This window comes from Sturnira hondurensis, unplaced genomic scaffold (genome assembly GCF_014824575.4).
Source record: "Sturnira hondurensis isolate 20B ecotype Veracruz unplaced genomic scaffold, ASM1482457v3 Scaffold0024822, whole genome shotgun sequence".
Lineage (NCBI taxonomy): Eukaryota > Metazoa > Chordata > Mammalia > Chiroptera > Phyllostomidae > Sturnira > Sturnira hondurensis.
This window is the reverse complement of record NW_028097453.1, coordinates 4,385,156-4,401,419: the sequence shown is the minus strand read 5'-3', so window position 1 is coordinate 4,401,419 and position 16,264 is coordinate 4,385,156. Positions and strand designations below refer to the sequence as shown.

General features: G+C 47.7%; 1 protein-coding gene across 3 annotated transcripts in view; it reads right to left on the bottom strand.

The window, feature by feature from the left end:
• SLC22A15 (solute carrier family 22 member 15) overlaps positions 1 to 16,264 on the bottom strand; it is a 63,928-nt gene that overhangs the window by 35,148 nt on the left and 12,516 nt on the right. For all 3 annotated transcript variants that reach the window (XM_037038771.1, XM_037038772.1, XM_037038773.1), the window contains exon 2: positions 15,352 to 15,564. In XM_037038771.1, the coding sequence (XP_036894666.1) occupies positions 15,352 to 15,564 (213 nt within the window). The remainder of the gene's footprint in view (positions 1 to 15,351; positions 15,565 to 16,264) is intronic.

The window sequence follows — 16,264 nt, the reverse complement described above, 5'->3', positions numbered from 1 at the left end:
CTTCCCAAACACTTGCAAGGAGGCACCCCCTTCTCCCCATTTCGGGCGGCTCCTTTCCCATGGCCCTTTGGCCACCAGTCTTTATGGCCCAAAGTGATTGAACTTCTCTCCTTCTCTTGCATATCTTGTGAGACTGAATCGATGAAGACCTTAACAAGACAGCTTCTGTATATCTGCGAGCAGCAACAGCAACAAGATTCGGGCACTGGAAAATAAGCAGGGACAGCGCCCCTTGTGGACGCTGTGCTAACTTCGCTAACTACTGCTAACTTCTGTCCTCCGCATGCGTTAACAAGCTTAATTAACTGGTTTGCCCAGCCCTTCGTGGATTAGAAGCAGTGAACTGGGGTGGCACTGCCCTTAGGAATGGTCATCAGGAAGTTTCTGCTTTTGGTGGCCGTCATAATTTCAGCAAGAGAGTGATGGAAGGGATAGGACAAAAAAGATGAACTACATCCCAGACATTTTGTTTCATTTAGGAATTCAATAAATATTTGATTAGTTTCTACGAGGAGTTAATAACGGTTCTAAACACTGGAAATACAGATGTGCATGAGCTGGACATGGTCCCTGCTCCCATGGAGAGAGAGCACGTGCCAGTGGAGTGAGACGGACATTAAACACGTCGACACACAGGGAGAGAGTGGGAGGAAACCTCTTTAAATAGGGATTCAGGGAAGGCTTCTCTGGGGAGGTGACATCTGTGGCCTGAATGACGGGAAAGCAGATGCCACGCCAGATATCATTTGGATATGAGACTTGAGCTCAGGGGAGAGGATGTGAGGGTTTATGAACCTCTGGATGGGGAAGCAGGCTCAGGACAGGGCCTAGGACACTTCCACAGTCAGAGGTGAGGGAAAGAAGAAACCGTCACAGAATCGGAGACAAAGAGAACACGGGAAAATGGGGGGGCGTGGTATGACAAACCAACTTGATTCCAGGAGGAAGGGGTGGTCAGGTATGTCTAACGCTGCTTAGAGGTCAAGATGAGGACAGAGAAGAGCAGTTATACTTGGAAACAAAGTGGACACTCAACGTAGCATTTCAGTAGAGTGCGAATGGAAGCCAGATGGGGCACGGCAGAGGAATGGGAGGCAGCTGAGGCCTTGCCGGCCGCAGCGATGTGCAAAACGGCCGCCACAAGTTTCGCCACAGAGAAGGGCCAAGAAACGGAACAGAATTTGACGGATGTGTGGGTCAAAGATTATTGGTGTGTTTTTTGCCACGTGTGCATGTCGATGAGAGCGACCCAGTGGAGACGATATTCATGCAGGAGAAAAGCCAGGAGGCGTGGGCTTGGCTGTGCAAAAGTGAAGAGGCTCGCCTTCCATAGAAGCAGGGAGGTGACGCTCTCCAAGGGAGAAAGGCAGAACGTGAGCTCCGAGGCTGGCAGTGGAGGAAGTCCAGGCCTGATGGCTTCCTTTCTCTTTCACTGAAAATACCGAGTGAGGTCGACAGCTGACGGGATGGAGGTGGAGGGGTTAGAAGTCTAAGCAGGAAGATGTCCTCGTACAGGATCCCCTCAGTGGGACATGGCCCATTCAAGGGAAATGCTGCAGGACGGCCAGACCAGCTGGGTGTGCCCTTGACCTCCACAGTGATCGGGATGAGGAGGAGGAGGACAGTTAAGCTTGCACAGAGTGGGCGGCTTCCCGGAGTACTGCAGAGGGAGAGAGGCACCGGGGAGTTGCAAAGCAGTGGTCACTGCGATCCTGGAATATGCTTTGGGAAAAGGAAGACATAAGGTGAGGGAGATAGTGCTCGGTCACCATCAGAAAAATCCCCTCTATTCATCTCTGTCCTTTCCGTTCTTGCCCTAATGGAAATCTCGTCCCGGGAGGAAATCACTCATGGAACTACCTCCCCTCAACGGGAGGCTGCTTCTCCTTGGACCTGAGAACCTGAGATGGGAGTGGGTAACCACACTTGAAAATCAGCAGCTCGTCTGAAGTTCATGTGATGAGTCTATATAACCCACCCTGCCCCTGTGGCAGAGAATCTAGCCTGTTTTGAAAGATCCACTCTTTCATAGGAGCGGACTGCTCAGCTGGGCATGTGGCCACCCAGAATGAGAAGTGACGTCCCAACTGCCCTCACAACTGGCTCTGGCCACGCTCTCAGGTTCTGCATGGTGGATGTAAGCAGAGGCATGGGACGGCAGCTGCCAGGGGCTTCTCTTAAGGACAGCCAAGTTGCCCCTTGTCCCTTTCTTATTTCTACTATCCTGGTTCTCACAATGTCCATCTGAAGAGCAGAGCTCTGTCTGAGGCCATGATGAAGACGGACACATATTAGGGACAGTCAAGTCCAAAGCTGGGAGGAATCTCAGTTCCTGAAGACGCAGGGGTAGCGCCCTGGCTTTGGTGTATTTTTTAAGTTTTGGGGGTGATTCTCATGGACAGTGAGGTTAGGAAGCCCAGTCCGGGACTCTGTCATGCTCAGTAACTGCATGACCTCCAGACTCCGGGTCTTGAATATCCCACCCTCAGACCGCTGGCCCCCAGTCTCCCGACACGGTTGCCGCAGTAATCCTGCCACTCCAGACATTCTTCAACCTCCTCAAGGCCTCCCACCACCGACCTCTGTACTAGAAAGCAGGGCCTGAGTCAGCAGAAAAGACTAGATCATGTTAAGAAGCCCTGACTTATGGATCTGTACAGGAAAGGACAAACTACACTGCAAAGTTGCACATAAAAGAGACTGAAAAAGTTCTGGAATTTGGAGAAATTCTGTTTTAGGAAAAACTAACTTATTTGGGCCATATAGATAGTTCTGCGGTAGAATTTTCAGCTCACGAGGCTATGACCAGGGTGACATTTTTCCAGATTGAAAAATGAATCAAATAATATCAGGCTGGCCTAGAAAAGAGAGGCGTGTATTTATCATGGAGACAGCCCTTCTCTTCCAATGGCCAGTAAACCAGGCCTATAGCACTGGTTTTTCATGCCTTGGAACTCAAACAGTTGCTTTTTACGTGTTTCCTGTTCTCAGGGTTTGTTTGGTGTCCCTGTGCCTTTCAAACCTGGCCTGCGACTTCAGCCTTGATTACCCTGCACCATGATTTCTGCTAGTCTGTTAACATGGCCAAGATGTCTGGGCCCACACTGATCTGTTTTGTGCTTAATTGATAGCCAGTATTTCACGCGGCTGCACTGTAACCAAGCATCCTGTTCACCACACTGGCACAACTTCTCCAATCCAACAAAAAGCCCGTAACACCAGCCTTCCTACAACTGGGCAGCTATTGGCTGGGCTGGCACTTTGAGGAACAAGTGGCCCAAGGGATGTCTGACCAACGAGTTCCCAATTCTGATTCTCAGGCTGTCAGTTCCAGTGTCAAAGCAATTTCCCGTGACTCTTTCTCAGGTCAGTGCTGGCTGGGCTGACGCGCTTCCCTGATTTTTCTAGAACGCCTTTAGGATGATGGACAGAAAAGCTGGAAGTCCCTGCCAGGTTTGAAGAGAGCGCCCAGAGGATGCGAGGCTGGGACCCAGGAGACGCCACAGGGCTGGGTGCACCATGGCTGACTCCAGACTGAGGACACGCGCTCGCAGCCGGCTTTCTATGTCCCCTCCCTACCACGTCAGACTCCAAGGTAAATGTCTGGGTTTTTTTTCAGTCTTACAATGTTTCAAATGCAGTTTACACACTTACCACGTACCCGTTGTGTGAACTGAACAGTTTTATCTTGTCAAAGCTCAGACAAGATATGCTAGGAGAGTGACCCCTATGGTATTTGAGAAAATGGACTGGTATAACCCGATTTAAGGTTTTCAAAAGATGTTGCCCACCAGACTAAACTCGTGGTTAGCTTTTTTTCTTTGCCCTTCTGATGAATATTTAGTACCAAGGCAAAACCTAAGCCAGCATATCACAGGACATCAGAAATTAAACTGTGATAAATCTAAGAAATGATGAGCGTGATATTCTTGAAAAATGTGTTTTTTACCAGGCTTTAAATTTTAAAAATCATAAATTTATAAATCACTCAAGCCCTTAATTGGTTAGAGATGATTAAAATGATGATTCTCCTACAATCTTTTTAAAAAAGACAAGCCAAATTCTAGAGCTACAGAATGAATTTTTTATAGTTATTCATTTCAAATTGAGAAATCACTTGCGAATTAAACAGAAGGAACTCTCTTCTTCTCTTACGCATTAACAGAACAGGAGGAACGTAAAGGCAGAATATTTCCAGCCTCTCGGGAGGACCCAGCTAAAGCTACTGTTGTGTTATAACCCACATCTGTATTTCTGTTCGTGTGCTCACTGCGATTGAAAGATGGAGTTCATCCATTCACTTATTATCCTGCATTTTCCAAAAGGATTGGCGCGGCCCTAGCATTAAAAGCACAGGGACAGCTGTTCACTCATCTGCAGAAATCGGGCACAACTGGGACAGCCACCCACAGCAGGCACCTCGGGAAGAAAAGATGAACGGGACGCAAATGCTGTAGCGAGCGCAGGGCCTGGCGCTTGGCAGAGCCTCCCACCTCCCGGAGAGAGAACGGCAGGCGGGCAGGGTGACGGGAGTTGAGGCAGTCACGGGAGGGTTTTTTCCTTTATAGTTGAATTCTTACCGCTGAGAGGCTGAGAATAAAGGGCTCGTCCACAGAGGGGTGAGGTATTGGTGGGTGCCAAGAGAAGTGGCTGGAGCCGCCGTACAGAGAGCAGAACAGAGGGGCAAGTGTGGAAGACCCACCGAAGCTCATGCCAGGGACCCAGGCCAGCCTGGACCGGGCGGGGGCCTCAGAGAAGGGAAGGACTCAAGCTAGTTATAGAGACCTGGGCTGAGTCTTGCGTGGGGTATTATCTGAAGCCACTAGCGTGAATTAGTTTGACCACAGATTGAGTGAAGCTTGAAGACAAGTTTTGTTTTGTTTTGTTTTTTTGAGAGAGAGAGAAGGAGGGAGAAAGAGAGGGAGAGAAACGTGGAGGTGAAAAAGAAACATCAATCGGCTGCCCTCAGTGCCCCGAACGAGGACTGAGCCCGAAACCCAGGCGTGTGCCCTGACTGGGAATCGAACTGGTGACCCCTTGGTTCGAGGGACAGCGCTCGTCCCAGTGAGCCACACCAGCCAGAGCTGAAGACAGGTTTTAAAGGGAGTAACAAAATGTCTCAAAATCATTAAAACTTAGGCTTTATGAAAACGTCACAAATCAAATCAATCATTCTTTGATGTGGCAGAAATACGACAACCTGCAAAATTAAATTATTGCTTTCAAATGGGCCACATGCTTATAGAATCCTAAAACAAATGACCCTCTGAGTGATGAAAAATGTATATCAAAGATATGTCACATAGGAAGGCTACCCTACCCTTACAGCCGGATAATGAATAACCAACCAACTTTTACACAGTATTTTCCCCGAACCCCAACAACCGCCGTTTAGAATAGGTGCGCCGTGATTACTGGTACTCCCAACTTACAGACGATACAAAGGCAGCCCAGACATGATCACACTAGAAGAAACGGCCTGGACCCGATGCCAAGACACTTGTCACGAAGCCTCTTCCCTTCAGCGCTAAATGCTTGAATTAGTCAAGTCTTATAGAGTTCTGGAGCTCACAAGGAATAAATCATTCGATCTGAGAGAGTTAAACCAAAAGCACAGAAATTACAATATGCTGGGTAACGATTTTCTGTTATTTAACCCTTAACATGTGTTCCATTTAGGAAGCTATGAAAACATCGACTGAATACTAGAAGGAAGACTAGGGACAAGCGGGTCCTGTGGCTTAGGGTGGCAGAACCAGGGGCTGGCGAAAGGGAGAAGGGACAAAGGGAGGTTCTGTGTCAAACAGGAAGACCCTGGGCTTGGGAAACAGCAGGAGAAGGCTGGGGGTGAGAAGACGAGAGTAATGAATTTTGACCTCGATTTCCAAAGTGGTTTTGTTCAGGAGATTTATCTCATTCTGCAGTACAGGTTTAAAACATAGCACTTAATAAAGCTTCTATTTTTTACCTGAGCCTTTGTCATCTACTACTGTCTATGTGACATCCCGAGTATCCACGTGACGCATTAACCCTCCCCGCACCTCGCCGCCCAGGCTGCCTGCTGCCCTTCCTGCCCTGAACAGCACGGTGCCGCCTCACCCTTCCCTGCCCACTGCACCAGACAGACTGAGAGAGCCGTTTCTTCAGTTGCCTGTGAATGTCGGGAAGACTCCAGAGTCAGAGCGCTGAGAATTATGACACACACCGGCCTCTGCTGTGAGCAGCTTCCTGTCGGCTCGGTCACTGTCACAGGTTTGTCTGTCTCTGCTTCCGTTTCCTCCTGGGACCTGCACTGACCATTCATTCCCCCATCTACCAGCAACATTTCATGGAACCAGAGTTGAAAAACGTGCTCTCAGCCCAGACCCCTCTCCTGGTAGGGGCGGCGGGTGGGTGACAAAGACCCTGCACCCTACATTTCCTCAAGGCTGGTTCGGTCGGTGCCCTCCACAAGGAAGCTGTGCCCGTCCTGTGTGTGTTCTGGCCTGCAGAGGGCGAATGGCTGCTTTACCCACCCGTGAATGATGTAGGATCTTCGCAGCCCCCAGGGGAGGGCACGGCTCCCCAAGGAAAAGTCCACTTTTGCCAAGAAGCCTGGTGCTGATTGCTCTCCTACAGGCCCCACCTTTGTCCCCCACTCCCACCCCCCTCCCCCACCAGCCCCATTCATCCAGGACACAGTGAGTGTAAGCAGCTCCCAGCACCTGAAATCCTACTTGACTCCCTGGAGAAGGGCTGGCCACGCTCTCCTCCCTGCCAGTCCTCTCTATTTGCGTCTTCTACTACGGTGTGTGGTGAATTGCTTGCTCACCTTTCTCTCCCCTACAACGCTGTGAGCTTCTTGAGTGTAGGTACACATCCCCAGTGCTCACCTGACAGTACCTGCCAGCACTAATTAAACGCCTCCTGAGTTCTTTGGGGAACAAGGGTAAGTGCCGCAGTCTTACGGGCATCTTCACAGACAAGAAATATTCAGTGTCCCCACGTCAAGTACCAAGTGGTGAGTTTAGGGACAGGCAGAGAACCCGCTAACTGGTCACCTTTTCCTCGGAGCCACTGAGTGGCATTCTCGTCACAGGGACTGGGAGGGAGATTCGCGATTGGAGGGGTTTTCCTTCTTCCTGTAGCCAATCAGCCACATGGAATATTTTGGTTCAATCTTAAGCCTCTACCTTCATGGGAAAGAAAACTAAAGAGAAAGAAAAATGGGCAGTTTTTTTCTTGAAACCTGGCTGGAAAAAATGTAAAGGCAAAATGTGCACCCCTGAAACAGAAACTTCCTGAAGCTCAAGAAATCAAAGCAGTGTGTTCGCGGCTCCCGCACGTCCCCACTGAGAGCAGCAGGTAGCTCAGGCAGGGCCCCCCGTGTCCCTCACCAGGCTGCTGTGGCCTTCTCAGTGGGGCAGACTTGATGACGAGCCCAGTGGGGGTCACTAGACCCAGCTCCGCCCTCCCTGCAAGGGCGACAGACCGGGCGGCTGTCCTGGGCACAGCCTACTTGGTCCTAAAGAACAAGGAAGAACAAGGAAGGCCAAGGCTAAGGCGGCTTCTCTGGCTGTCCGGGTGGCCAGCCGAAAGCCTGGGCGCATGCTTATTGATGGAGCGTCTTGTCAGCCGAAATCCCGTGGTGGTGAAACCGGAGCCGGACTCCCAGCACAATAGCGTCTGAGGGGCGGGAAGGGGCGGGAAGAAACAGCAGCTTCCCAGCCTTGTAGCCCTGTCCTGAGGGCTCCACACCACCCAGCCGGGAGCGGGTGACTGTTCTCTGAAACATCCTGAACTCTTTGGATGACCATTCCAAGCCCACTTCACTCTCCCACTGTCCAGCATTCCTCCCCGCCCCCCAATATTTACAGTTTTCCTGAAGGACAGGAAAACTGCCTTCAGGAGAAAACCAGGTGATCAGAGGCCCTGTGGGATCAGGAAGAACTTGGACAGGGTGGTTCAGGAACAATTTCATGGTCATTAACTAACTTGCTTCATTTCAGTGTAGTTGTCACTCTGAATTACCACTTAATGGATGAAGTGTGCAGTCCATAACAGTCAGTAGTGCAGGCGTAAGGAAGCAAGGCATTTAAAAAAAATTAGCCCCTAAAGCAATTATTGCAGTGAATTTTTCAAATAGTTTTAATATTCTGTCTTTTGACTCCAGGGTATGGCTTGGGGAAAATATATTAATCTCTAGATAATAATCAGTCAATCTCAGTTGTTCTATCTATAATGATATTAAAGATTCCAACCTTATTCTTTTTTGGTTGCAAACATTAATTAAGCATAATAATTGTGTGTCTCCATGATATTTAGTCCTTTCTGAATGAGTCGGAGCTCAGAGAATAATTTGAATACAGCAGACAGCAATTTGCTACATAAATTCACCTCAATGGCTATTAACTCATTTTAAAATAGCCAAGACTCCTAGATTAGAGGGTTTTTTTCACATTAATTCAAAGTTAATATCTACATAACCTTTTATTCACCCTTCCCAAAACCCTCCATGAATAATTCCGCAGGGCCTGACCAGAATGTAATAAGGGGAAGGTGAGATTGGTAAAATGCGTATATGTAACACCATCTTCTTCAGCCACAGAGTCCTGCAGACTCTGTCTTGGTATTTCCTTTCAAAAGTTTTGTATGAAATGTCAAGAAGACTTTATACTTATTTTTTTAATTCTCATTTTATACCAAATGGTTTCGGTGAGAACCATATGTTATCTCTACACTACAGATTATGTATTAGGGATATTCACCAACCTAACGGCGAGCTTGGGTACCAGTTTCAATGTTAGCACTTCGGAGATTTTGAGGAGCAACTGACTGAGGGGGAATCGACATCGAATGAACACTGAGAAATTAAGGGGAGGGCTTGGTCTGGGGCTGCACTGCACTCCCTGTCCTGAAGGTGACTGCGGCAGGCAAAGCAGCCATCACCACCCACCCGGCACTGGTGGCCCCGGCTGCCCCGATCACCACTCGCGTTACTCTGCCCTCTGCCGCCGTTTCTCGGCTGACTCCTGTTTTATGGTCCTGGCAGCAGGAAACCTGGAAGCCACCTGTACCACCTGCTCCGAACCACTCCAGGGCGTGGACCACCACCCAAACAGGGCTACAGGGTCCAAGGCAGAAGCTGAGTGTGTGAATACACCTGTCACTCACACACTCTCAGGGGGATGGCAGCACAGAGGGGGGACACTCCATTTGTACAAGGAAATAAAATAAGTGGGTTTGGGGAAAACATAAGATTCTGCACTAAGAACGTGAAGCAGATAAGCCTCTTCTTGACTTTGAATATAAGAAGGTTTGTCGAGAAAGCATCCAACCATGTACTATGAAAAGTAGAGACATTTATTGAAGAAAATATAAAATGCCCTTTCAACGACCACGGCAAACCATTCAGCTCTTTTCTACACGGAAATGCCAAGATCAAGGGGGAAAAGCGGGCAAACCCCGGGCACAGCGGAAAGAATTCGGGCTCATCAAATCCCAGACCGGCGGCTTAGTAAGTATGTGAGTCAGGAAAAGTTCTTCAATTTCCCCACAGGTCAGTGGTTTGATCTGTAGGGCGGGGCTGCCCACCGGACTCAGTCAGCAGCACACGGGCGTGCACCCAAGGTACTCGTGCGTCTCTGCGTCCTCACTCTCATTTACCGACTGAGGCTTGTGAAACTCCCCTTCTCACCCACAAACTCCCTGCAAAGTATCAGAATGGTCTGGTCACAACGGAGGATCCCATGGGGGCTGTGGGCTTCTGTCCCACTCTGTGGCAACAGTGCCACCCGCACTCCTCCATCAGCAGGGTGGACAGGCCACAGCTGCCCTTGCGGAGCACCACGAGCCCATTCGGGCTAGAAGCAGCCAGTTCAGCGTCTGGGCTGCTTCACAGATAATGCCTTGTAACCCAACCATGACCCCTGTGTTCCCAGACAGCGCACAGACTCCACCCAGCTGGGCAGCTGGCAGCCCCACCCCCAACCACAGGTCTGGACACACCTCAGAGCACCTGCTGGAAGCCGCTGCACAAGGAATCAATATCTGTACGGGGAATCTTTGGGCCCTGACCTCTGAGGTGGGTGACTGCCGACCTTCTGACGGGGTGAGAATATGAGCGTGCCTCTGTACCATGGGAGGAAAGTCCCGCATGCGTATAAGTCTGTGTGTATAATCGAGGTGGACAGCGGCATGGACACCCAAGTATGTGTACATTGGTGGACCTGCATGGTGGGAATGAGGAAAAGGACACGTAAATGAGAGACAGTGGGGAAGAAAGAGCAAGAGACCAAGAGAAGGACACACAGAGATGGAGAGAGTCAGAAATGTCAGAGAAAGACAGATGGAAAGGCAAGACAGACAGGCCGGTGAGGCAGACACAGAGAAAGGCAGAGAGGAAAAACAGAAGGTAAATGCGGAGAGACAGACAGATAAGAGAGGTGGGAACAGAGAACAGACACAGAAAGACCCAATGACAGAGGCAGAGAGAAATAAGGACGGAGGGAAGGAAGGAAGGAAGGAAGGAAGGAAGGAAGGAAGGAAGGAAGGAAGGAGAGGAGGAACGGAGGGAGGGAGAGAGGCAGGGGACACAGAGTTACAGTCCCACAAAGACAGATGGCGAGAGAGACCGAGACTCACCTATCTACCCCAGTGGCAATAAAAGGAACACACAGCTGCCCACACGGGTAGGGAGCGAAGGGCCACCTTAGCCCTTTCTCCTTTCCTTCTCAGAGCAGCCTTAAAGCTCGTCAGCACCTGCCAGGAAGCTATTCAATTCCTCTCTCCTCTCTCTCCCAGCTCTTCTGCCTGGCGGCCTAGCTCTCTGGGCTCCCTCCCCTCCATGCTCAGCCTCTAGTCAAGCACGATGCAGGTAAGGCTCCTGAGCACCAGCCAGGACATGCGCCAGTGACCAGGGCTCCCAGGCCCACTGCCCTGGGGCGCAGGGTCTGGCAGCCACCTCCCTCCCTGTATCAAGGCCTTCTCTGGGTTCAGGCAAGTAGTAGCTGCTCAATAAACATTTCCTAATAATGGTGTCCCTCTGGTGGTACCTAAAAGGGCTCCTAAGTATAGATTTCATTAGTATTAATTTAATTCGATTGCACTGAAATATGTGGAGTGTCTGTCATGCCGAAGCATAGTATCGCTACGTTATTTAATTTAAGGTATTAAGCGTATACTGCGGGACATTCTGCGTAAATGTTCCTCAGGCCAAGCTCTTGCCACGGCCCCACGGTAGGCCCATCAAGGCTGCCCTGCCCCGTAGTGCCCCGCTGGCCTCCACTGCAGAAAGCCCCTTCTCCAGAGAAATCTCCTTACTGGGCACCGAAAGTCCTTGTCCCTATCGACAATGGGCACTGTGCTTGTCCTTCATTAAAATAGTGGCCTGCTGATGAGCAACGCTGAATTTTAAACAGGGGCCATCCCTGGTGAAAGCAAAGGCATTCAAGATACGTGGTAACTTAGCTCGATGTATCTTAGAGCCACTCATGGCCCGCGTGTGAATTTCTGAGACAACCAGTGTGGTCTGCCCTCTTTACCTATAGAGGGGCTTTCCTAGGCTAAAACTTCTCCCTGGTCCTTAGCCAATGTGAACTCTGGAAGGTTCTGTCTGCTTGGTGCTGGCAGGGAAATGGGCCAGTACACTGACTCTGGAAAGCTGGACTTTGTCGCCACGACCTGCGTGCATGCAGTTTGGAACACCTGTAAAACATGGAGCTAGCACTTCTCAAGCCTGCAAGACAGTTTATTTTGTGCTTTGAGAAAAAAGAATTTAGTTAGGAAGTGTTTATAGGTGTGGCAGAAATTGGTCTGAAACTCACCTTCCTTGTAATGTAGTGAGCAGACCTCTTGTTCTCGCCCACTTCAAAATCCTATGGGGGCCATAAACAGAACCAGGGCTTTTTGGAGAAACGGCTTTCCACAGTGGGGATGGGAAAGTGCAAGATGAACCTGGAATATCTGGTCATGCCCAAAACATTTGAGGTGCTCAAATAAAGTGATGAGCAGGTCAAAAGGACACAAGAGGACTCTCACTTCCAGGAAGATGGAGTCAACCTACTTTTCCCTGTCCATCCCATGATGCATCACTAAAACCCTGGACATTTTGCATAAAACGAACAAAAGGCAATTCTGAAAGGTGGCGAGAAGACCCAGTGGGAGCCCGGGGGCCTGAAAATGGCACGGAGATGAGAGCCCCAGGTTTCTCTTTGCCTTCCGCATCCCAGGCCAGGTGCCGGAAGAGCCAGTGACTCGGAAATGCTAGGGGAGCAACAAAAGAAGCCCCAACAAAGCCTGCACGCGCTCTCTCCAAAGGCACGGGGAGCACTCTTTATGTGTATTGTAACACTGTGCAGCGTGGCTCTAAAAGTGAGCGGGAAAATATTTCCAATAACTGTGTTATAAACAGGGGTGAGCGAAGGAATGTAAAGTGAAGAACAGTTTCTTTACGTCACTCAAACTAGTGATTTGACAATATCAGTAGACTGGGATAAGTTATATATATGCACATATGTGTGTGTATATATATATATATATACATATATATATATATAGTGTAATGCCAAGAGCAATCACTAAAAAGACTATACAAGAGATACACTCAGAAACACTACAGATAAGTCAAAATGGAATTCTGAAAAATATCCAAGTAGCCTACAGAAAGGCAGGATGAACGAAAGAGAACAAGAAAAAAGAGCGAACAGACAGAAAACAGAAAATAAAATGGGAGAGGTATGCCCTAACGTATAATTACATTAAGTGTAGATTACCCAGACACACAAAGGCAAAGATGGGCAATGTAGATTTACAAACCTGACTCAACTATATGCTGTCTACAAGAAACAGACTTCACACATAATGATAAAAAGTATATATATCCTGCTAACACTAATCAAAGAAAGCAGGAGTGGTTATATTAACATCAGATAAAGCACATTTTTGAACAAATAAAATTACCAGGAACAAAGAACCAGGTAGCCAATACTTTTAGCTTTTCTGGCTCTACGGTCTGTCACAGCGACTCGACCCCACCATTACAGCATGCAGATCACCATCGACAAGGCCTCAACAAAGGAGCGTGGCTGCGTTCAATAAAAGCTGAGCTATGGAGAATAAATTTGAGCTTCACAAAATTATCATGTGTTGCAAAAAAAATTACCAGGCACAGAGAAGAAGATTATAAAATGGTAGAATGGCCAAGCCACCAAAAGACATAGCAATCATACATATGTACATACCACACATGAGAGCTGTCGCATATGTGAAGCAAGAACTGAGAAGAGTAAAAAGAGAAATCGATAAATCTGTGATTATAATTAGAGACACAAACGCTTCTCTCTCTCAACAATCTATAGAACAACGGGGGAGAAGATTGGCAAGGAGACAGAAGAACTCAATAAAGGCATCGGCCAATAGGATCTAAACAATCTTTACAAAACACTTCACTCGCCAGCAACAAAACATACATCTGGTTCAAGTGCCCATGGGACATATGCCAGGAAAGACCACACCCTGGGCCAGAAGAATTGAAATCACACAGAATATATCCTCTGACAACAACAAAACCAAACTCCAAATAAAAAGGAGAAAGCTAGTGGGAAAATCTACAAACATTAGGAGACTAAACAGCTTACTTCTAAACAATCCATGGGTCAAATAGGACATCTCCAAGAGAAAAAAATACATGAAGCTAAATACAAATTAAAATACAACATGTCAAACTTTGGGGCACACAGTTAAAGCTGTCCCGAGAGGGAAATATATAGCACTAAACGCTTATATTTGAAAATAGGAAGGCTCTCATCAACACTCTAAGCTACCTCCTCTTGAAGCAGAAGAAAAGCAAAAATAAGCTCAAAGCAAGGAGAAGGAAGGAAATGATAAAGAGCAGAGCAGAAATCAATCAGATTGAAAATAGAACAACAGAGAAAAATCAATGAAACAAATGCTGGCTCTTTAAAAACATCAATAAAACTGGCAAGCCTCTCTCAGGGCAGACAAGAAATGGAATAAGAGAGAACACGCAAATCACCAATATTAGGTAATCAAAGAGGAGATATCATTTCGCACTCTGAAGGTGTCAAAAGGATAACAAGATCATACTATGAACCACTCTGTACATATACATTGGACCACTTAGATGAAATGGACCAATTCACGATACAAAATAGATCATTTAAATAGCCCTGTAACTACTAAGAAAATTGAATCCGTGATTTTAAAACTCCTCAAAAACAAATCTACAGGCCAAGATGATTTCAATGGAGGATTCTAACAAATGTTTAGAGAACTAACATCAATTCTACATAACTTCTTCTAGGAAATAGAAACACTTCTAATTCATTTTATGAAGGTTGGGTTACTCTCATACGAAAACCAGATAAAAAGAATACAAAGCCCCCCAAACTACAGACCAACATCCATCATGAACACAGAAGCCAAAATCCTTAGCAAAATATTAGCAAATAGAATTCAGCGATATATAAAATAATTATATGCCATCCAGACATGTAAAACTAGCTCAATATTTAAAAATCAATTCATATAATCCACCTTGTTAGAAGGTAAAGAAGAAAAAAATCACAGGAGGATCATTGCAATTGATGTAGAAAATGGCAAATCGATGTATATTATAAAATTCAATACCATGACAAAAACTCAAAAAAATTTGATCGGAGGAGAAACTTCCAGGATAGCACTGAGCAAATGGAGAGCTTGTGGGGAGAAGGCAAAGAACATAGATTATTTTAATGTGTTACCGACCAGTACAGGTACTTTCCAGCTGAGCGTGAGCCTGGCCCCGCATCCCAGGGTCTCTGTTTGCCAAACTGTCAACCCGCAGCTTATTCACCTCTGACTGGCCCTGAAGGCTCGGTCCTTTTCAGAACTTTGTTGGCCAGCAAAGCCCTGCTGGAAAGCAAGGCCTCCTGCCCACAGGAAGTGGTACGTTTGTATCCCAGGCTGTTTGTATAGTCACGTGGTCTGCACACGAGACTGGACTTAAACATGAACCTTGGATGCTCCAGATGGGTCATGACATTTCTCTCTCTTGGTTGATTTTTGTGTCCGTAATGAACCAGCATGGACATTTTCATTCACTTTTTAACAGGACACTCTCGTCGAAGGGCACGTCTTTTGGAGTTGCTTTCTTCATTTAACGAATTTGCTAAGACTCATGCTTCTCCCATTTTTAGTAGGAAGGAAAAAGAATGTGTTTGAAATTTACTAGAAAGGTACTTGAAGATGCGACTGAAATTTAAATCGACAGACAAAAAGGCCTCTCCATGGGGACCAGGAGATGCATTCCCGTAGTGCCCCCGATGGCTTGTTTTCCTTCCCCTGTCCCCCCACCCCCCCCTCGGGCCTTACCTCGGAGGCGATGGAGGTGAAGCTGCCACTGAAGTGCACGTGCTTGTGGATCTCGCTGCCGTTGGCCCTCAGGAGCCAGGCTCCGAGGGCCCGGTCTTCCCCAGCCCTCTGGCCACCGAGGCTCTGATTGGCCAGGAGCCCTGCCAGGTCCCAGTGGTACGAGGGCGTGGCCCCGACCAGCGCGATGAGGATGGCCTCCGTGGCCACGTAGAGCTGGAGGAGCAAACACACGAAACCGTCTGTGCTGGAAACACAATCCATAAGCTCACACACCTTGCAAGTCAGGTTTCTTGCTTTTGTGTTTTCACGAGCTATAGAATCCAGACGTATCAGAAACCAAGGAGACAAACGCAAAAAGGAAGCTTCGTGATCTATTATTGCTATGAACCCATCGGCGATCCCCCATGTAAAGCACCTGATACCTTTTCCAACTGCACGTAAATGGTTCAACACTGGGTGGGTGGAAGGGAAGATACTACTGGCTAGGATTTTGAAGAGCAACATTCCAACTGTTTTCTCCTCAACACTAAACCCCCAGTTCAGATAAGCATGAGTCAGCGGCCAGGAGTATCTTGGCCTTGAATTCACTATTTAAGCAAGAAGACTCTTTGGCACAGTAAAATGTGTCAGAAAGCAATACACACACACACACACACACACACACACACGTGAAGCATATATATGAGAGGGTAGGTACCCAGACGAGGGTGCTTTATTAAAGCAGGCAAGCATAATACGTGACTAGGTGATATTTTAAAATACAGTATACAACTTACAATGCAATGTGAAGAAATTCAAAATTTCAGGAAGAGATACTCACTGTATAACCTTTGTTTGTTCTTAACCATCGTTTAACCTACACATAGTTGTCTCCCCAAAGGGAAAAAAATCTCACTCACTCATTTAAGAAATA